At 42.8% G+C, this 23,024-nt stretch overlaps 1 protein-coding gene across 3 annotated transcripts in view; it reads right to left on the bottom strand.

Moving 5' to 3' along the window:
• dscaml1 (Down syndrome cell adhesion molecule like 1) overlaps positions 1–23,024 on the bottom strand; it is a 98,428-nt gene that overhangs the window by 14,797 nt on the left and 60,607 nt on the right. Inside the window, exons 6-21 of one of the 3 annotated variants that reach the window (XM_069534362.1) lie at positions 22,663–22,938; positions 21,846–22,145; positions 19,090–19,232; positions 18,253–18,382; positions 16,345–16,623; positions 15,733–15,861; positions 15,398–15,577; positions 13,870–14,075; positions 12,100–12,196; positions 11,808–11,936; positions 11,383–11,550; positions 10,725–10,795; positions 10,350–10,590; positions 5,582–5,728; positions 5,334–5,489; positions 1,990–2,129 (exon numbers count right to left, since the gene is read on the bottom strand). In XM_069534362.1, the coding sequence (XP_069390463.1) occupies positions 1,990–2,129; positions 5,334–5,489; positions 5,582–5,728; positions 10,350–10,590; positions 10,725–10,795; positions 11,383–11,550; positions 11,808–11,936; positions 12,100–12,196; positions 13,870–14,075; positions 15,398–15,577; positions 15,733–15,861; positions 16,345–16,623; positions 18,253–18,382; positions 19,090–19,232; positions 21,846–22,145; positions 22,663–22,938 (2,792 nt within the window). Of the gene's footprint in view, positions 1–1,989; positions 2,130–5,333; positions 5,490–5,581; positions 5,729–10,349; positions 10,591–10,724; positions 10,796–11,382; positions 11,551–11,807; positions 11,937–12,099; positions 12,197–13,869; positions 14,076–15,397; positions 15,578–15,732; positions 15,862–16,344; positions 16,624–18,252; positions 18,383–19,089; positions 19,233–21,845; positions 22,146–22,662; positions 22,939–23,024 lie in introns of those variants that run through there. The other 2 variants (XM_069534363.1, XR_011244536.1) reach the window with 2 other exon arrangements.

The following is a 23,024-nucleotide window of genomic DNA, read 5'->3' as shown; positions in this document are numbered from 1 at the left end:
CACGACTTAAGTTCCCCAGTATCCACTGGAGTCTTTAAAACACAACTGACAGTGCATAAGTACCATGTGCATTGTAATGTTTGAATTCGTGTGTTTTTATTGTCTTTTTGTTGCAGATTTATTTGTTCTTGTGTATTACTACTTCCTGGTGTTATTGTGAGAATAGCGCTATAGAAACTTGACACTAAGACACTAACACACTAACACTAACACTAACACACACACACTTATACACTCCCCTGCATTACCGTGCTCCTGGTCTAAACAGGGAAATATAAAAAAAAAGAAAAGACAATCATAAATTTAACACAGGCTCACTGTAAGGTAGCACCTAACATTAAGTGTTGCTGTCTAAATCACAAGTTTTACTACACCCCACCAGCTTGACTCACATTTCTGAGTGACAGTCACTCATGCACAGATGACATGATGACTGTGATACAAGTGTCAAATGGCTTGAAGAGTCTCGTAAACGTGGCAGACAAGTGAAATCTATAAAGACCCTGCGGTGTCGCTGTCCTACAGCTTGCTGGGCTGTTGTTTGCACAACGGTTTATTCTGGGCAAATACAGTCCAGTATTCCTGTTGTTTTTCACATTTATGAGCGGGCCGTCATGGAGAAATCCACCAGGCTTTTTATCACTTCCCTATGTTCCCTGTTCATCATCCATTCCTCTTCTCTCGGTCATCTCTCTATTTTCCTGTCTGACTATCCTTTACCCCACTGCACCATCATTCCCTTCTCCTCCTGCCATCACTCTTCATCCCTCTCCTTGTTCCCATGTCCCTCGCCACATTTCTCTGTCATCTGTGGGCCCATTCCTCGCTTCTCCCTCCATCTTTGCACCGATACCCCCCTCTGTTTTACATTGTCTCTGCATTTCTCCGCCCGACTCTCATGTCTATCAACGTCTCCTTCAGTTCTCTCCTCGAGGTGCATTTGTCTCTATACTCTCCACTGCAGGAAGATGGAGAGAGGGATGGACAGATGTATAGATGGACAGATGAATGGGTGGGTGGGTTGATGTTGAGGAGAAGGGAGGGAGGGAGGAGTGACAGAGTGTGTGTTGCTGTAACGGATATTAAAATATTCCTCCGGCGTGGAGATAGCGGTGATCCGGGGAACGATAGAGCGAGATAATGAAAAGAGGAACAAAAGTACTCCCCACACGGTGTGTCTGACCCCCCCCATCCCTCCTTCCATCTCTCCAGTCGCACTCATTTACATAGTAATCATCCCGAACTCTGCATGGGGGCTTCAGAGAGAGAGAAGGAGAGACAACCACGCACCATGCATTTATATGGTGCGTGGTTGTGTGTGTGTGTGTATGCACTCATTCACTCATGTCATAAAAACATGAGTTGGATACATGTATGTACTTCTACACGCTTGGTGTGATCCATATATATGAGCATGTACGTATATACATATATTTCTGTGTGTGTGTGTGTGTGTGTGTGTGTGGCAGTGTGTAAGTGAGAGTGTTTGTTTTCTGTTGGCTTGTTTTTCGGCCCTCGTTGATGAACAGATGAGGTTGTCCTGGCAACGTGATGAGACGCAGATATGCAAATGAGGCTGGAGGTTGAGTTTGCATGCACACACTGCGGTATGAGGAGAGCTCACCACACACACACACACACACACACACACACACACACACACACACACACAGACACACAAAGACACACACACAAACACAAACACACACACACACACACACACACACACACACACACACACACACACACACACACACTTGCTGAGACTGCAGCACTAGATCACACACACACACACACACATTCACAAATGCAGAACAACGTCATGATTAACTGAATTTTCTTCATCTTAGTATCATATAAATCATACAGCTTTATTATAAATATATAATCGATCTTGTCTTATTCATCACCAGTCACATTTCAATAGTCTTCCTCCCGCTTTCCCTCTTTTCACCCCTGAAACTCTCTGCTCCCCTCTTTCTAACTCACCGGTTGGCCCGACCCAGGGCTGGAGCAGTAGATGGTATACTTGCGGATGATTCCATTCGGCTTGTGAGGGGGTAACCAGGACACCACCACACTGCTGGCGGAGGAGGGCACAGCTTTGATGCCAGCTGGGGGTCCGGGGTCTGAATCATGAAGGGGAGAGAAGAGAGAGGTAGAGGGCAGAGAAAACGTGAACCAGTTAAATTTCTCTGCACATAAATATAATGTCTTAAACGCTTTAAGGGGGACAGTTAACTTTAAGGTAAATTTGTCCATTTGTTATTTGTCCAGTTGCAGCAGTAGACCCTTATATTACTGGTCACTACTACTTTATTCTATAGCTCTGGTATACCATTTAGTTGGTAGTCTGCATGCCAAATACCAGTACAATTCAGACCATTTATTCTTTCAAAAGATACATATTAGAAACTAAACAGCTGTATGATACAAGAATAGCACTAGTAGAGGAATGAGACCACAATTAAATTCACTAGATATGGATTTTTATTTTGATCTGCACCAAACTGAATGAATGAATTATTCTTTAAGAAATCAAGGAAAATTTTGAAAAAACGCTCCTCTAACCGTTCAGAAAGTGAAACAAAATTCTTGGATCAACCCTCCTGATGCTGATCCTCAGCAAAATTGTATGACTTCTTTCCTGACCCATACCACATCCTTTCACAGAGTTTTGTGTTAAACACTTGTCCAGTAGCTTTGAGTAATCAAGGGGCAAAACATAACATAACAGAATATCTTTGGCAGAGGTAATGAGTATTTAATACTTTATATGGCTTACAGGGCATGTGATGCTGTTTGCTAGACTCAGCCTGTGCACAACAATATTTTATATTTCTTTAAATATCTGACTAATCTGAAGTTTGTTAACCTGCCTTGTTCTTGTTTTCATTAAAATGTAGTAACAGGGATGAAACTCTGTAGTGTCTTGGGACAGAAACGTAATAGACTTAGACCGTTTTCTACTTTCAGACTGCCTTTAAAAACTGCCATAAACAATATTGCGATCATCATTGTTACAGCTCCTCATTTGTGATTACATTTCTGCTTTTCTCAATTTTTTTAATGAAACCATTTTAATATCTTCCATTGATTTGACAAAACAAATAATTTAATTCTGATATCATATAGACCTAATAATCAATAATAAAGATAAATGCAGCGTTTGCCCTGAAACTGGATGTTAAGACTATCATGCCTCTTTACTCATGTATCATTACCCCATGTACAACTCATTTTGCATGATTACCCATAACTATATTATACCTTGCAACCATTGTTATTCTGGCTGATTTCCAGGTTTTAAAATGAAGCAACTCCAGGCAGAACCAGGGTGATCATTCTACGAGTGTTAGCACGTTTCTACCGAAGCTAATGATCATGAATTATTTTGCTGTTAGTTAGCCTTTACTTTAAGATCAATAAAGAGTCAAGTATAGATTTTCTTGGTGATGTTGCATGTTTAAACCAAATAAAAACCATGTTCCTGTAGGAGCTATGGTGGCCTTCAGGTAACATACAAACATGAAAGTCCCTAGTTTGAGCCAATGTTTGTTTACTTCATTCCGGGCTAGTATACAAACATGGTGGACAAGAAGACATACTCCTGATGTCGATATAAAGGGTTGATTCTCACATAAGCAAAACACAGTGATTCTTAATTTCAGGTGATTTTACACTAATGAAAACTTAGTTATGAATATTATATTCAGTTTTTGTCGACAGATCACCCTGATCCTTACAGACAAAACGTTTTCACTTAAATAACTGTTAAATTCTAAATGAACACATACACTCATATAAACCAAACACATTTTCAAAAAGGCGAAATGCTGTGACCCCAGCAGTGTGACGAACTTAGAAAGAGCCTAAAAATAAATGAATGTTGAATCTGTCTTCTTCATTTTATTCCTACTGTCTTTGTGTGTCTGAGAGACAGAGGCAGAAAGAGGCAGGCGGAGAATTGGCTGTTTGCACAATTGCACTGCAAACACTTTTCCATATGCTACAGAGAGAACTCAGGGCAAAGGGGAAGGATGAGACAGAGAGAGACAGAGAGCGTTGAACTACAGTATGTGAAAAGGTTGCCCCTAGACACAGTGTCAACCCACATCAGGGAAAAAGGAGACACTCAGCTTGCCCCCTGATAAACACACACACCCGCGCACTCACACATGCACACGCACACTCAAAGACTAACGCAATATATATATTTGAAGAGCTATTGCAGCGAGGCCAGCTAATAAAATGGAGATATAGTGAGGAAAAGAAAATAATGGCCTTCTCTGAAATGCACTTCTTAAAATCTCCTTTCTCCCCCGCGCTCCCTCTCTCCCTCATTCTCTCCATCTCCAGACGCCTGCCTCCTCCTCTGCCTGGCCCCAGGGAGGGAGAAGAGAGGCGGATACGGATGTAATCCACAGCCCGACAGTGTAAGCACAAAATTAATTCTTTCTAAGCCACAAAGAATTAATCCCTCTCCTTGTGCCGGGTGCTGAGCGAGACTTGCACACAAACAAGAGCTCATGAACACGCGCGCACCAACGCTAAGATACGTACGCATGCACACACACACTTAACCCCCCCACACAACCCTTCCACATATCCACATGCACAGACCCACACCCTTAGGCTCCTTAACCAATCAGACACACACACTTTTTGGGTTCTTAATTCTCATTAGCACTGGTAATGGCACATCAGAGCACAAAGAGGTTTTAATCAGCAACCTCAACCTTACAAAGACCCCCCCCCGCCAGCTGTCTGCCTCCCACACTGCTGCCTAAACAAGAAAGAGAAGCCCGTGGACCTGCCCCAAAGATGTGGTCAAGGCAAATCACATATGATTGTAGATCTGTTTATTATTGTGTTTACCTGTGTGAAAGGATTAGAGCTCTAGGGTTTCCTTTTTTTTCTTTTTTTATTTGTGTGTGGTCTTTCAGTTTGAGAGCAGGACTTATAGATTTAATGCACAGTTTCTTTATTGTTTTCACTCCAAACAGGCGCTCGCACTCAAACTGACCCCCGGATAATTTCTCTCATCAAAGCTACACCTGGGATTCTTGGGGAATTTTGATGATCACGTTGCCCAAAAAACTCCAAGGGCTGAGGAGAGATCAGAGAGCAGATGTTTCACAAGCACAAAGAAGAGCTGAAGCTCGAGTGCAGGAGATCCATCTAAGGAACAAAACTTATCTGATGACTATTTGAGTGCAATTGCAGGGTTTTGAGTGAAAGCCATACAAACTCTGAACATGGAATGAAAAGTCTCTCCATGCTCTTGAATAAAGACAAGGAAAAACCTATGGGCGACTACACATCGTACTCACAGTCTTCACGGGTTTGGATGTAAAGGACGTTGCTCCGGACTCCGTCCCCAGCCTGGGTGTAGGCCAGCACCTGGATGCTGTAGTTGGTGAACTTCTCCAGGCCTCTGAGCTCAACCTGCTCCCTGGTGGTTGTGATGTTTTGCATTTCACCCCACTCTGCAAGACAAAAAGAGAGATGTTCAGATCAAGGACATGAGCCAGTTACCAGTCATGGTGTCGTAAGTGAGATGACAAGACACTCAGCCCACCTCCATCTGGGAAAACGGCCCAGAACACGATGCGGTATCCCTTCAGTACGCCGTGCAGCGTCAGTCTGGGTGGCTCCGCCCATGTGATCACTGCCTCGTCTGATGTTACTGAAATGGCTCGCACGTTCTGAGGCGGCTGGCTGGGCACTGGAGATGAAGAGCGAGAGAGAGAGGTAAGAAAAGGTCAGACAAGTTATCCAAAACCTGTATCTGCAGTTAACCTTACAGTAAATATTTTACAGTTTCAGGTCCATTCATTGAAGTGTAAAAGAAAATCACAACTCTTGATGATTGAGCTGAATACACAGATAAACTGGAGAAACACTATCACAATGACAATATCAAATATACGGTATATTCTGTATCAGCTTGTTACAACTCTTCATAGAAGCAATATGATATTTATACTGAATGAAATAATAAAACGTGATCATCTGGATGTCTTACCCTCAATTTTTACACATTTTAATGTAACAATGCCAATGCAATTTACTCATAGGGTTAACGTTATAGCCTAATATGCCAACATTTTTCTGTTGATTTGTGTAGGGGCTCCATCAATGTACAAAACTGACATGAGGATTTTGTTGTTTGGCTCGTTTTCTCAGGTATGGTTTGTCAGGTATACTGTGGCGCACTCTCTTATTGTCAGAATAAACGGAGGTCGCCTCCAAAGATGTTCATGGGCCAGCACTTTTCATCAAATAAAAACGCAGACATTGCTAGATGCCACTGGTTACAGTCACATTTCCTTAAATTCATATATGTATCTCTGGCCCTCAGGCAGGCCAGAAGGCTGGAGAATTCATATTCTCTGGGAGAGCATGTTTTTCATGGTTCCACTTTTCCAAAGAATGGACGTCTTTTATGATATACACATCTCCCAAAAATGTAGATTGATATATTTAGTATGTATGAGTTAAAAAAAGGTTATGTAGGTTTGAACAAATTTAAGCTGCACAGTGCGTGTTTGCATCGAATGCCCTTAAACCTGATTTATTATGAAAACTTAGATTTTGATTCTCACATTAATGCAAAGCCTGCCATTGTCTCCTCAACATTAGGTCTGCTTTAGGAGGCTGAGAAATAAATAAATAAATGAATAAAGCCTCGCTGAAACCCTAAAAGGCATTTCCATATCAAACCTGAAGTGAGTAAACAGGCCAGTGATAGATAAAGCCCATGACATGCATCCAGCCTGATGTATAGGACCATCTCTACAACCACCATCTCTCTTTCCCGTGCACAAGCCCCCCTCTGTCCCCAGCAGGCCCAGGTGTCTCTTCTGCTGGCTATCGCTGACCGTAAGCCTTTCACTCTTTGAATAACGCACACTGTTGAGGGTGAACAGAAGTCAACTTGTGAGAGGAGGGGCAGGAAGAGAGGAAGAGAGCCGGCTGAAAGACAAGAGCGGTGAAAAGAGAGAGATTGGGCCAAGTCCACCAGGGGGACTTTCTCTGCAGCTGGTGAAGAGAGAGAAGGTGGGGATGAGGATGGAGGAAGGGTGGGAGAGGAGGATTTGAAAACTGAAACAGGGTTTTGCATGGAAAAACCTTTAGGCTCCTAAAATAAAATAATTAGAAGGTGTCAAAACACATCGCTCAAGAGTCACACTTATATGAGAAGAACTGAAAGAGGATTTGAACAAAATAAATGTTTCTAAATTGTCTGTATTGGGGCTTATGTCAAATAAATAAATGGCAGATTCATAAAAAGTTTAATACGTAAGTTGCTGTTGATGCCTAAAATGAACATAAAGAAGTGCATACGTGTGAAGAGAAAAATAAAAGATGGGGAACACAGGAACAAAATGAAAGACAGCTTTTGGACTGGGGCAACGGAGAGGAGGAGATGGGGGGTGAGGGGCAGAGGAAGAAGGGAGGAAGGGAGGAATAGTTAAAAGCAAGGGGAGCAAGGGAAGGACAGAAAAAGATGAAAAGAGGGAGCGGAGAGACAATGCGCTCAGCTGTGGATAATTACAGCAGGAAGCTTGCAGAGGGAAAGAGAGAAAGAGGGAGATGGACAGAGAGACATGCTAATTATAATTATTTTTAGTATGCTTGTTGTTATCACTATTATCATAATGGCCATCAATATCACTGTCGCCACGGTGACAGCCACGGGGAAGAATTGGAAAGCTCTGTCTGCTCTGGACTAATGGAGCTCAGCCAACGGTTCACTGTGTGGACAAGTACGTGACGTATGTATTTGTGCGCCTGTGCATGAGTGTGTGTGTGTGTGTGTGTTTAGCTTTATTTGTTTGTGGTGTGGGGATGATGTATGATAGAGATTGATAAAGATGGCATGTTTTGAAGAAATATGTTTTCATAGCGTAAAGATTGTTTACACCTCAACCCTAATAAAAATGAAGCATGAAAAACTGTACAATACAGAGTAAAGAATGGCACTCAGTAAAGCGCATATCTCCCCATGGCCCAGCAGCCCCCTTAAATTCAATAAAACTGCACCAAATTTTACACAATCGTAGTAAGTTCCCTAAGCGTGCCTGATTCACTTGATCAAGATTCATGAATTATTTTCTGGGAAAATGACGAAAATCTTGAAAAATGCTTTATCTTGCGATATTAAAGAGAGTGAAAAAAGAAAACCTGCATCCGCACCCAAATTTAATGGGTGACTCATATCACATCATTCCACCAGGTTTCATGATAATCATCAAGTGTTTTGGTGTAATTACGTTCATATACAAAAAACAAAAGACAGGCGGAGGACAGAGAGGGGTGAAAATATAACCGCCTCGTAAAAATGTAAAATATTTCATGAGAGAAAAAAATTCAGACTTTTTTCTTTGAACAGTACTCATCTCTGTCAAATTGTTTTGGATTTCTACTGCTCCTCAGAGGCCAAGAGTCGATTCATGCAGCCTGCTTAGAAAATATTGGTCAATAAATGAATAAAAGGAAAAGTTCTCTTGCTTAGTAAATTAAAGCCTTTGAGAGACAAGGCTGATGCACAAACAAACTAAATGAGGTCCAGTAGGATAATGCAGAAGTCAGTTGTCCCACTGGTTCACTGCTTTGCACCCACCCCTTCTGTCTCTCCCACAAGACGCCTCAAACCTCACATAACACTTGTCGTACGCTTCTTCATATCAAGTGGATTTTATTTAGAATAGTGGTACAGCACCAATTCTAAACCTGTAATGTTGTTTGGAATGGGCTGTTGCTTGGTCTATTGTAATGGTTGCAGCTTTCTTTCTACAACTGTAAAAGTGAGAAAAGACTGGCTTTCGTCAAACGTACTCACAGCCTCACAGATGAATTAAAAAAATTCTAAATACAGGATTGTGCAGCAGATGAGGTGTTTGCTCCCTGAGAGCATTTTTATTTAAGGCAGTCACTCTTTATTTCATCCATTCAGTCACTCAACATTGAGCTTATCTGCCCCCTTAGCCATCACGCTGTATGGCAAGACCTCCACATGGATCACTCCAACCTCTCTGCACAGCTGCTGAATGTGTCTATGAGACTATCTGTCCTTGAGGTTTGTAAAAAAAAAAAAAAAAAAAAAATGTTTAATTGGTGCTGCCAGCTTCATTCTTGTTGAGAGCAGAGAGGGAAAGTAGTAATTTTAGGTTACAAAGCAGAGATCAGACAGTGAGAAAGCAAAAAGAACAATTGCAATGGAAAAAAGTGCTGTAAGTGGGAATCAAAGCCAAAACAGAAGGAGGCTGATATTTCACAGGACTGACAGATTACTCTTCTGCTGGGTATAATGCATCCTGCTGTTAAGCTTACTGTATTTCTGTTAGTCACTTAAAGGTCCAGTGTGTAAGATTTAGGAGAAAGGGATCTATTGGCAAAAATTGAATATAAAATAATCCTCATGATGTTTTCACGAGTGTGTTTCATCAACACTGTACAAATTGTTGTTTTCTTTACCCTAGAATTGGTCCTTTATATTAAAATACTTTATATCTACATTGAGGGGGTCCTCTCTACGAAAGCTGCCATGTTTTTTACTGTCGTCCAAACAGGACAAACTAAATATCTTTTGAGTTGTTATGACAACTGAAGGCTACCACAGGTTCTCTGTCATATTTGGAAGGGGAGGGTGAGGTGAGGGGTGTTCAGCTGCAACATGCAACTTGAAACTTGAACTTTTCTTTGAAATACATTAATGCTGCCTTTAATATCATATATTACTTTTATATAAGAATCTAAATTTATGTATTGAACATGGCTCATAATACCATCTATTGTTTCAAACCAACCTTTGAGGGCCAATGCTTATGAAGCGTCAATAGCTCAGGATTTCTCTATTTATATATATATTTGCAAAGGTTAACACCCTCTAATCAAAGGTGGGCCGCCCTTGGCCACCACCACCACCCGCTCAAGAATTTGTTGCTTCAGCCCTGGCTGTCCCAGCACCAGCTAACTAGGCGAGCAGTTCAGGATGGCTTAGGATGACCATGGTCTTCGCCATCAAGAAACTCCGTAGGTGAGAAATCCTCTACTTCAAACATTTGCAACAAAAATAGATACAGATAGATACAGATACAACTTTACAAGCTAATGTTGCATGTGAGTAAGATGGGGGATGAGGGAGTTGCCGTGCCTTAGTCCCGCCTCCCTGCACTGGGTTCGAAATGCATTTTTTAAATTTCCAGAGAAAGGTACTTCAGCCAAAACATATGGGTTAAGTTATGCTTTAATTTGCCCACATTTACATTCAGAGCCAGACTAAGAAAAAGGCCTGCTGAGATACTTTATGCTGTACATGTGTGGCTTATTGTGACTCTCACCATCTTCCAGTGTTGTGGCATTGATCTCTGAGCTCGAGGGCCCTGTGCCGGCTCTGTTGAAGGCCTGGACGACGACACCATACTGAGCAAACTTCTTCAGATTGTCCAGCGTGTAGACCTCACTGTCTCCAGTGGCCTTCATCTCCACGATGCTGTACTGGCCGTTACTGCCGGGGCCGTTCTCCCTGTAACCGATCTGGTAGCCGCGGATCACGCCATTCTGTAGCTCTTTCCTGGGAGCCTGATGGATGTAATAAGATGGGACAATACTCACATCAGACTGTATTGATCACTCATATGGTGCATGATCACCTTAATACACTGAAGATGGATCCGGACAAAAAGGTTAGAATATAAATAATTTTAAACCTTTACCTTCCAGGTGACTCTGATACTCTGAGAGGTCACAGGCTGCAGGATCACTTCCATTGGAGGACCATCCGGCTCTGCAGAGAGAGACACAGACAAAGGGGTTGAGGTGGAGGAAGTCTGGTGCTCTCAAACAAATATTCTGTGGCTTTGTTTCATGACCGTAAAATATTCTGGTCAACAATGTTCAAGGATTTCTTTTTTTTTTTTTTCATTTCACTAAAGTAGATTTTTTATACAAAATGCTTATTCAAGGACAGATGTCAGTGTCACCACATGCAGAAGAAGGGAAGAGTTAATTTGCTCACATTTACATAAGAAAACAAGAATGGCACTCAGAAGAGCGCATACCTCTGCCAGGTCCCGATAATCCGAGATCGGATGAATTTAATCAAGCTGCACCAAATTGCACACACAAATGGAAACCAGTCCCCTAAATATGCTCTTTTTTTATGTTAAGATCCAAGAATTATAACCTGAGAAATCTCTAAATCTTCTAAATTCAAGGGTTGTTTTCTTCTATACGACATCCTCCCACCAAGTTTTGTGGTCATGCGTTTTGTAGTTTTTGCATCTAACCTCTTGCTCACGAACAAACAAACGGACAGGGGTGAAAACATGGCAGAGGTGAAAAACAACACATCAGTGCTGACTAGCAACTTACGTGCTTCCTCTGTGCTGATAGTGAGCTCCTTACTGGCCTCGCTCTTTCCAATGGCGTTGTAGGAGTACATGCGGATGCTGTAGACGGAGGCGGGGTGAAGGTCCACAATGTTGGCCTGATTGTTGGTGGGGGAGATGTTTCGAGTGGCGTGCTTCAGCTCCCAGGTATCTGACAAAGACGAGGAGTAAAATAGTTAAGTGTTGTTTTTCATTTTGAGTTGTGCAGTTTGCAATCATTTTCCCACTTCAAAAAACACTTTGATGCATTAAAGGATTTGTATTTTCTCAAAATTCTTCAAAAATGTAGCTTTTTGAAATTTGACACTGGCAGTCAGCTAACAGGAAAAAAAGCATCATTAGTGTAGGATTTTGTCCCAATTTACTTATTTATTTTCTTAAAAAACAAGCAATATAGTCTTTACCCACCTGTCTTGTTCTTATACTCAATATCATAGGAAGTAATGATGCTGTTCCCGTCAAATCTCTGTGTCCACCTGAGGTTCATACTGCGATCCTTGACTTCTCTCACCTCCAGCTCTGGAGGGTCTGGGGGCTCTGAGGGTTTGAAAGAGAGAGTGTGAACAAAGGAAAGGAGGCAAGACAATGGAGGGAAAGGTAGCAGCAAAAAAAAGGAGACGGATTTGGATGGAAAAGAGGGACATATATAACATATGAAGAGAAGATGTAACCCTACATGCATATGTGCAGGAATGGTTACCTTGCACGGTGAGCTGGATAAGGCCTCGTCCTTCTCCGTAAGAGTTGATGGCGTGACAGGAGAAGAAGACTGAATCCTCACGCTCGGCTGGCTTTAGCTGTAGTGAGAAAGGTAGATAGAGACAAACAGCTCTGACTGGGTGAAGCCAAACTATGTAAAGTACAGACTTGTGATTTGGAGAAGTGAGAGTTTTTTGGGAGGGGTTTCAATATTCAGTTTTCAAATTTTCAAAATTTCAAATTTACCTACATGCTTGAAAAACATCGAAAGTGCAATTTGCTTGACAGACCCTCTGTGCTATGTGTCTTACTTTGACTAGTAAGCGTGTAACCAAATCTACCTCATTCATGCATGCTTTACCTTTACTTTAAAGACCCCAAGAAATTCGAGAGTGCTATTTCATTCCACTTAAGCTTGTCGATTTAAAAAAATAAAATAAAAAAAGACTATAGGGGAAATTGTCATAAATAATGATTGGCATCTAAAGTAGCCAATAGCACTGAATGTACGTCATGCCACCCAGTTGTAGTAAGTAGAAGTACAGTCATGACGACAGCCAGCTCTCTATTGTCAAGGACTCCTTGCTGATGAATCAGACAGTGTAGGTTCCTGTGCTCCAGTTGGTAACAGGCAGAATTTATAGTCACGGGGAGGGAGTTGAGGAAGCATTATCATTGGACACAAAATTAGTAAAAGCCCTTGAGTGCAGGATGAGTCATCAAACAGCCCTTTTCTAGTCTTCTACTCAAAGCTCTTTACAGTACAAGCATCATTCTCCTATTCACATTAATACACCACCTCTATACGCAGCACATTTTTCTATCGCACACCATTCATACTGTCGGCACAGCTGGGGTTCAGAACACTTCGGAATGCAGACTGGAGGAGCATGGATCAAACCACAGACACTCTGGTCAGTTGACAACCCGCTCCAACCCCTGTTCCACAGCCCTCATGAGAAGTTCAAATATGTACATTCTTTAAAATTGACATTTGATGTGTCAACAATAATAACAGCCAGAAATGTTAATGTTTGATAAATAACTACAGGTAAAATCAATTGAAAGTCACAGGTCCAGTGTATGTTTTATCTGAAGACTCTACTTTGACATAGACAGACTTTCAAACCAGGGTAAAAGGTCCCAAATCCACTGGCAATGCCTTGATTCGTAGGGTGGTGGTTTGATGCCCAGGCCCCTCCATTCCGTGCCCTTAATTGGGCAGGACACTGAACCCCCAAATTGCCCCTGACAGCTGTGCCAGCAGTGTGTGAGTGTTGACCATCTATCAGAAAATCTCAAGGTTAGAACTGCTGCATTACAGAGTACAGTATTCTCATTTTTAAATATAGTAGAGATGTGGAACTTGTGGATGTCATGAATCATAACATGGTGTCTTTCAAAATGTCCAGAAACATGGATTTAATATTTTCTCTGCATAACATTTGGGGAACTATATATTCACACTTGCACACAGTGGGAAGAACAGATGTCAAACAATTGGAAGATGTGATGTGATTGGCCATGATTGGTGCCAACCTTCAGCAACACGCTGACTGATGTTAATGGATTCTTTCTAATCTCAACCTTTTTCTATGCACCTCAGGCAATGAAAGTACAAAAGTTCACAGTAGAGTGAGCTTTACACGCCGTGCCTTGACTCAGAGCTCCAAACAGACAAAACGAGAAAACTGACAATCTATTTGTCAGCCGAGTAAGAGTCATAAACTCGCTCTGGTCTGATTTCAACAACTAGATAAGTGTTTCTTACCTTGAGTGTAGACAACACCTCGTCGGTCTTCTCATTAGGACTGGTGGTAATGGAGTATCGGGGGTTGCGGTCAGGGTCAATGACCGTGTCGCCTCTCTCCCAGCGGATGATGATGGGCCATTCTCCCCTGGCCGTGCAGTTCAGCTCCTTCATGTGACCCTTCTTCGCCATGGTGGTGTTGGGGTGACTCGTGATCATCGCAGGGACTGAAAGGAGATGAGAAACGTGTGAGAGGAGGACAACGTGAGGACAAATGGGGAAGAACGGTGACAGTAAACATATTGATGAGAAGGATATTAGATGACAGAGGCAGATAGTAGAGGGAAGGGGGACGGAGGAAAAGAAAGGAGTAAGTGGATAATAAGCAGAGTTTAAGTGGAAAGGCAGAACAGAGTGAAAGAGTGGAGGAGAGAAGGGTAGGACGGTTGGCAGTTAAAGAGGTGGAGCTCCGAGTGGCCAAGTTCCATTGCAGCAGAGTAATGAAGAGCTATGGTCAATGAGGTAAAGTCAATAAACCTCCTCTCTCATTCTCCAATAGTTAACATTGGGGTCTAGGTGAATGAAGAGGCAGGAACGATACACTCTACCGTTCGTGTACACTCTACACACAAAATCACCCATGCTCTCTGGCTAAACAGACACAACCTCTTCCGCACAAACACACACATGCACACTTGCGCACACACAATATCGATCTGAGGAGGGTTCGGCTGTTTTGTTTTCATCACTTATTCATCTCACCCTCCCTCTTTTCCTCCCTCTCCACTGAGCGAAACAGACAGAATTGAGGGAAGCAGGGGAGAGGAACGGTTCAATCAATAACACTAACACCAGAAAGAGCAAGAGGAAGAGAGAGAGGAAGAGAGAGAGGAAGAGAGAGAGGAAGAGAGAGAGGAAGAGAGAGAGGGGGGCAACCCTGAGATAGTAAAACTAGCTAATGTATATATGTGCACCTGGTTATGTGTCTGTCTGCATAAGCACGAGACAAAAGGATCAAGAAATTAAGCTTGAACATCTCTCATCTCTGATATAAAGGATACTGGACTCATACACTGCTCTACATGATGTTCACACGTGTGTGTGTGTGTGTATATTTTCACATTGCATCACACGGGGTATTACTGACAGCAGGGCAGGATGGAGATTGATTGCAGATAATGATTAAGCTCAAAGTGTTTTTGATTGTCTGTAGACAGATCCCAAGAGTCAAAAGATCAATCGCTCAGATGCTGCCTATTGCTTAACGTGCACACACACACAAACACCCCTCTCTCACTGTTTTTTTTACTCTTATGTCCACGTTCACCTTAGCTCCATCAGTTTATCACTGTGTGTGTGTGTGTGTGTGTGTGTTTAGGCCCACAGAGCACAGTACGAGCTGGCTCATTGGTTCGACGCGGTTTGCAAGCGTGTGAAGATAAATCAGGAGCACTGGAGCATCCTAGATGGCCCTGCTCCGAATCGTCTGCGGCGTGAATAAAAAAAGTCACACTCCAATACATTAGCCTTTGCAGGTTAGTATACTCACTTTTAACGGTGAGAACCATGCTTTTGCTTATGTCAGAGCCCACCCCGTTGGAGGCTTGACACAGGTAGAAGCCGCGATCCTCTTCCAGGACGTGTCTGATGAGCAGAGAGCCGTTGCCCATGATCTGAATGCGGCCTGTCAGAGGCACAGGGTGGTACTGCTGCGGGTTCCCGATCCCTGCTGGACATAAAGAGAGACGGGCAACAGGGACAGATGATTATGTTACAGCAGCCGGCAACACTTGAATTGCAGGAGAATTGATTTTCAGACAGTATATGATTAATATACAAATACATCACAGTACATATGTGAAGAATGAGAGATGGGTTCTGTACCTAGGGTTCCTTTGGCATGCTTCCACATGACCTTGGGAGGAGGGTATCCATCAACAGAACAGTTCAGGATCCCTGCCTTCCCATAGATCCCGTCCTGGTTGTTGGGCTGCACCACAAATCGAGGAGGCACTGGAGGAAGAGGAGAGGGGAAGATGAAGAAAAAGACAAAAAGCTCGCTACACTAAAACCATATTGTGGTTAGCTGTATTTAAAAAAACATCACGACCGATACTGACCGCTGCACTCAATTTAAAGTCCCCTGCTGGTGAATATCACTTTTTTAAATTTGTTAGTATGTCCCTCTTGAGCATTTTTTCATTTTGTTACATATATTATAACATGATTTCCAGGATTTGATACTCAACTTAGACTGGAGACAAGGTTATATTCTATTTTTTGATATAAGATATTGACAATTATATTAATACTGTAACATTATTCAATTTAGTGGTAGAGTTTTAAATCCCAAAAGAATTGTGTGCTTTTCTTTCACCTTTTTTCCATCAAATCCTCTGCTGCTTCATTTTTGACCATATTTTAAACACTAAATCACTGCAGTGCTCTTTTAGAACAACCCTTTTCCTTTTCTGTCACACTCCTGTACTTTCTTACCAGTGACTGTGAGCTGCCTCTCTGTGCTGACAGTGGCAGCGTCGTTGCTGGCAATGCAGGTGTAGTTGCCGTTGTGTTTGAGCGACACCTTGGAGATTTGGAGGGAACTCATGAACTCCTTTGTGTCGATCGTGATGCCCGAAGAGGGTACGATCTCTTGCCCGTCTTTGCGCCACGTGATGCGAATGGGCATGTCTCCAGACGACACCACACAGGCGATGTACATCAATTTACCGATGGAAGTCGGCGGAAAGTCAAATGGCTGGATCAGTGGAGGAACTGAGAGAAAGAGACGTGAAGGAAGGATAGTGACAGAGGGCGAGATGTGTAGAGAGGAAGGGAGAGTAAATAGAAATGTAGCAGGGACAAAGTAGAAGAAGTGAGATAAAAGGAGATGAGTAAAACAGATAGAACAGACAGATCAAGTCGAGGAAATATATGATGAAAAGGCGAGTGAGGGAGATATTGGGAAGTATAGGCAACAGGGTGAAATAAAGGATACAGTAGATAGAGAGAAGACAGAATAAGGCAGAGAGGGAATAGATATAAAGGAAAAAGATAAAATGAAAACGGGGTTGTATAAATGAGTAGGGTAAGTAAAAGGTGAAGACGGAGATTTGAGGCAGATATGAATAAGTGAAGGATGGAAGAACAGAGATAAAGTCAGATGTGAAGGCACAGGAGAATATGGGTAGACACACAGATTTGAAGATTCGGGGGCATCGAGAGGACATGGGGTGGGAGAGTGATTGAGGTGGAGAGAAGGAGAAACAGAGGGGGAGACAAAAACACAGTTCGATCTCTGGAAGTCTGACTGGTCAACAACTGGTTCATCCATCTGTTTGACTGTAGGTGATCATGAACCTGCTTTCCTATATCTCTCCTCTAAGCCTGGACCCCCACCACCACCACAGCCTGGCCAGCTAGCCCACTACCCACTCCGCAGCCGACTGATGCCCCCCTACCAACCCCTCAACTCCACCCCGCCCTGCCCTGCTAAAGCCAGCCCATAATAGCTGCTCTAATTAGAGCCTCATCCACAGGGGGAAGAGTGGCGTTGCCATGGAGACCAGCGGAGGTGGTTTTGGAGTACGGGAGGGGGGAAGGTGGTGGTGGTGGGGGTTACAGCTGAGACATCTGGGGGATTTAATCTGGGCCTCGTTAAAATTCATCTAATTAAATCAGAGACCTGACGAGCACACATTCATACAAGCACATACCTGCACCCACACGCCGCGAATGTGCACATGTGCATTAAAAGCACACATGCACACACACATGCTTGAATGTGCATGGATAATGCTCCACAAAGACCACTGACAAGTACCACAAAATTTCACACATCTGCTAATGTTAAGAAACACACAATCACAACCCAGACTCACACTCGACGACGTCGTAAAACAAACATGTCATGCTAATGCTGCAGAGAGCAGAGCGAAATAACATACAGACTGACATGCAGAATACACACACACACGCAAATCTTATACAATAGCACTCCTGCTTCATGTAATTGCTGAGTGGTTGAGAGAGCACACTAGGCCACTCCGCCCCTTAATCAGGGGTTATTAGAGGCAATGCATACAGCTTCCTTCTTTCCTCTCCCTCTGTTACAATAACATCCTCCCGCTCCAAAGCAGTCGTACTCACTCTGCATCCCTTTTACAATGACTCTGTTTCCACTGCCTTCAATGACACAGTAAAACAAAGCTACACACATATAAATTACAATTCTACACTATTTTACACACAGTGGATTCACATTATTGCCATAAAATAATGCTAAATGCAAAAAGGTCTACACCAATTCACACAAGTTCATTTGCGCTCTTGTGTTATGCCATCTACATGACTTTTTGTGGAGGGAAAACAATGAGTAAAAAAATATGAGAAACTCTAACTGACCTTTGACAGTGACATAAACAGTCTGCGTGATGAACAGCTGTGGTTGGATGAGCACGCTGCAGACGTAGGCCCCCTCGTCCATCCCCTTCTGAACATCGCTGAGCTTCAGAGTCCCGTTCTCGTACACCACCTGAGCAGACATCAGCATTGGTAGATGCAGAAATGCGACACGCTTTCTCTTCTTAACAGCTGACAAGACTGTGAATCTAAACTGGGTGGATCCTAATATTAAAACGCTGTTGCAAAAAGAAGCCCCTTTGATATGCTCTGTGCCTTCCTAGCGAAACATAAAATATTGTAATATATAATATACGATGCAATAAAAGTGGCTCACAGGGACGATAGAAGTCAGAGGCCATTACCATTGTGTGTCTGGCAGCAAAACTCTTTATGTGCTTGCTTGAGCATTGGTTTGTATAAACATGAGAGCATATTTGTCTGATTGCATAGTGTTACGTAAAACGTAAACTATAACACGTTAAATGTTTAATGGAATACAAAAGTAAATTTTTTTCTATAAGATGAAATTAGTGAGACAAAACTATTGCCCTGCCATTGTCCAAAATTCACTTCACAGGTGTTTTAGGACACTGGCTAACACTATACAATAACTAATTATAAGGTAATAATATTTTTTGATATATATTTTGTATAGGTGTATATATATTACGTTTTGAGCCCTTTATTTACCAGATAGAAATGGTAAAATAGGTGAAGACATGCAACAAAGACCCAATGACTCTTTAAATAACCCTCTATATACAAGCTTTACAGTGTATACGACAGGGGAAAAAAGCTCTGCGCACTGTCTTTGAGCAGAAGTGTAGAAAACCCCACCTGTCGATGGTTATCAGGCAGCAGAAGTCCCTCCTTGTACCAGTTGATTGAGTAGTAAGGATACCCAATCACCCGGCAGTTTATAAAAGTATTTCTTCCTGCCACTGCCGTGATGTTCTTCATGGGCCGAATCCTTGGGGGACCTGATGGGAGCGAGGGAAGGAGACAGAGAGAGACAGAGAGGGAGGGAGAGAGAGAGAGAGACACAGGCAGACGGATGGAGGGATGAGCAGATAGGTTGAGCAGAGGTAGAGAAAAGGGAAAAAAAGAAGATCATTAGTTGATGGTGTCAGGAGCAGGTCGTGGAATTTTAGGAATATAAGGGGAGGGAGTTGGGAAGGGGGGAAGGGGCAGAAGAGGAAGAAAAGCATGTAGGGGTAGAGGGAGAGAGAAAGTTTAAAATGTCTAGATTTAATATTAAAAAGCAGCTTTAAATCTGCAGCTTTGTCCTACATGTCCCAGACACATGCAGGTCTTCGGAAATACAGTTCCACAGCAGCTGAAGCTGAAGCTACCAGAGGAATATTATTGTTTTTGTTTGTCATTCATTGTGAAACACACACAGTGTTTTGAAATGTGCTAAATGAATAAAGCATATATTATTATTATTATCATCATTAAAAGATGTGAACTACAAATAAGCCTCAAAAATACCTTTAAAAAGTTGTGGAAGTGGATGTAAATTTACAGTCTACAGGTGATTCATGCTGTTCCTCCTGATAACAGACTAATAACTAGATGCAGAAACACAGGAGTGCCGTTCTTTACAGGTCAGATTGGATTAGTGATGGCAACTTTATTTTACGCAACTGGCATTTAAACGAACATTTAATGTGACACACAGCATTAGTAATCTAAAAAGAGAAAACTAAACAGTCGGAGGGAAAGTGAGTGGGTGGATGAACACTTAACTTTATTCTGTAATGTTTTTTTAAAGGCTTTCAGTTGACTGGAATGTTGCACGTTTGCATGCACGGGTACGTCCCACATATTTTCATATGTGAATTTTCATTCATGCCAACCGCTTCCCGTTTGTTTTATGGTCAATGTATCCTGCACCTGCCACATTTGTGTTGGGTGCTGCGGGACATGCAGGATCCCCCCCGCACAGAAGCCATCGACTTTAACAACGTAATCATGAACTGTGTGTGTCCATATGTGTGCTTTCATTCGCCGTGGGGCATGGAGCAAACATTATGCATTTTACATGGTTGCATAGTATAAATAACGCACTGTTTTTCTTTGTGTGTGCTCTATAAAACAATGATGCTGTGAACTCTATTAAGGTCATTCTATGAGATACAGTATAAATAAAATACAGGAAAAAAAAATCTCAACTGCCCCAGTGTGTTGGTCATGTATCATCGGCCTCAGACCAGAGACTGAAGGCCGTGGGCAGCGAAGCAGACAGACAGATATAAAAATGTGTTTAGCATTATTGAAAGACACCAGGAGCTATCACTCAATCATCCGGCACTTCTGCTCTGACCTTCTCACCACTGTTCACCTTATATCTTTGTTTTTGTCTCTCCTTTCCAGCCCTCCTACCCCCACCTCTCTCTCTCTCTCCTCCCTCTCTCAGCGCGTGCTGAGCTTTGAAGTCGCAGCTCTGACGAGTCAAAGATGTATTATTCAGTGGCACCGTCGCACAGACGCGAACACAAGTGCAGACACACACGTTCACGCACACAGCTCTGGCATACTTGTGACTGTGTGTTCCACTACGTGTATGTGGCTCAGGATCTTTGCTGCTGGCCGCTCACTGAATGGGATAAGTTGAGCGTATCACATTTCAGTGAGCGGATGAGCATAGTAGTGTGTGTGCTGCTGCTTTTTCATGTGTGTCCGTGTTTGTGTGCTCATTGACTGTATTTGTGTCAGTTTGCGTTGCATGTTAAACTGAAGATCTCTGGCAATGGGGCTGATTCTCACTCCAATGATCAGTCGGGCATGTCTGCTCAGAGCAGACTCACATGTCACAACTACACATCTCACCAAAGCACAGAGAAATAAGAGGAGAGGGAGCGAGAGACAGCGATACAGCCCTGTCCATCTGTGTCACTCCTCATCTTTGTCGTCTGACGACAGTGACATCACCAGTCCTGTCACCAGAGTTCACCCTCACTCCCCCAGCAGACACTGGCACTCCTCCACTCCTCTCTTTTACATTCCTCTTCTCTCATTTCATCTTTTCTCTCTCTTGTTTCCATCTCCAGCCATCTGTTTTTGTTGCCTCTAAAGTTTCACCTGTCATTTGTCTCACATCCACTTTGTGTCATTTAGCCAACCTTTCTCTACATGTGTTAAACTACAACTTCTATTTTAACATTTTCTCTGCCTGCTAACTATGTGTGTGTCCTTGTTAGGGTGAATACAGGTAGATACAGTAGGCGGATAAATAGGTGAATTTCAATTGAATGTGTGTATTTGTATGTGTGCATTGACACAGGCACATGTACAGAGCTACAGTGAGTCAGAAAACACAACAGTAAACCTGAGGAGACTTCAAGAAAGAAAGACAATGAGACAGAGGACAGTAGAGGCTGCCGGAGAAACAAAACACCCACTGCTGCAGATGCTTAACATAAACTGTACGTGTAAAGACTGAGACCAAAAATAAGTAAAACAAATGAAAATATACAGATGAGAAAGGTAGAGATATAGAAGGGTACAGGATAGGAGATGGGTCAGGAAAGGGGAAGGGGTCAGGCTATGAGAAGCCTCTGTATGACTGATATTGAAAAGTAGACAGGCACCTCTTACGTTTATGCGCGCTTGGTACTCGGCGCTACCGGCCGAGTTTCGTGCGGCGCACCGATACACTCCTCCATCACGAATCTGCGGGCTGCTGACGTTGACGTGGCTGACAGTGCTGCCGTCGGAGAGCGTGTACTGGCTGGCTCTGACGCGCGACAGGTCTCGAGCCACGGGCTCGTCGTCCAGGGTCCAGGTGATGGTCGGAGGAGGTGCTCCCTTGGCGGCGCACATCAAGGAGAAGGGTTCACCCGGGACCACCACCCTCTCACTGAAGGAGGCAACAATACGGGGTGTGCCATCTGAGGAACAAGAGGTGGGAGTTAAGTGCGTTTGGATTCAAATCAGCTTCACGGTGGGAAGATGGATTAAAATGAGAAGATGGACCGTATTTGATAAAAGAGTAAATAAATGTAGAGTAACATCACCTTGGTAAAAGAGCAAAGCTGCATGGAGAGTAACACAATGTAGCAAATCTTCAATTTGAAGAAGCTTTGACACCTTGGTTTCATTTTATTAATCTGCTTTGTGTTTTTTCTCTGCATCTATTTATTTCTTTATCTGCACAAATATGTTTGAATAATTTCATCAGTACAGATATGAAACTAGATCTTCTTTACAATATTTATATATGTAATATATATGCAAGTAGGGGAATACGATAATTACTTTACAGAATATTTGGTGAAACATGTTAACTGTTAAAAGAAAACTTTTGATCCATTCTACTCTTAACCCTGATAGCAGAATAACAACCCAGGAGAGTTTTTAATACTCTCATAAGTGTACTCCAGCATGGAGAGGCCTTCCTGTACTCACCTTCTAGCAGTATGATGGAGAAGTCCTGGGCAGTCTGGGCCTTGCGCGTGGCAAAGCACTGGTAAGCTCCAGAGTGTCTCTTTTGTGCAGCAGATATGAACAATGTCTCATTGTGAGCTCCCTGGATGGAAAAGTGCTGATCGGGTATGACAGGTTCTGTGTTCCGGTACCAGGACACAGTGAAGTGGGGGGAACCCTGGACGGCGCAGGAGAGGATGACAGTGCTGCTGATCCCTGTCTTCAAATTCTTGGGAGACAAGGTGACCCGCAGTGGCTCTGGAGAGATGGAAAGAGAATGTCAGTCATACCTTCACATTCACAAGTTACCACCTGACTATTGAAGGCACGGTAGTTGGTGTGTA

Source organism: Paralichthys olivaceus, chromosome 11, assembly GCF_024713975.1.
Source record: "Paralichthys olivaceus isolate ysfri-2021 chromosome 11, ASM2471397v2, whole genome shotgun sequence".
In the NCBI taxonomy this organism is placed as follows: Eukaryota; Metazoa; Chordata; class Actinopteri; order Pleuronectiformes; family Paralichthyidae; genus Paralichthys; species Paralichthys olivaceus.
This window is presented reverse-complemented; position numbering and strand designations above follow the sequence as displayed.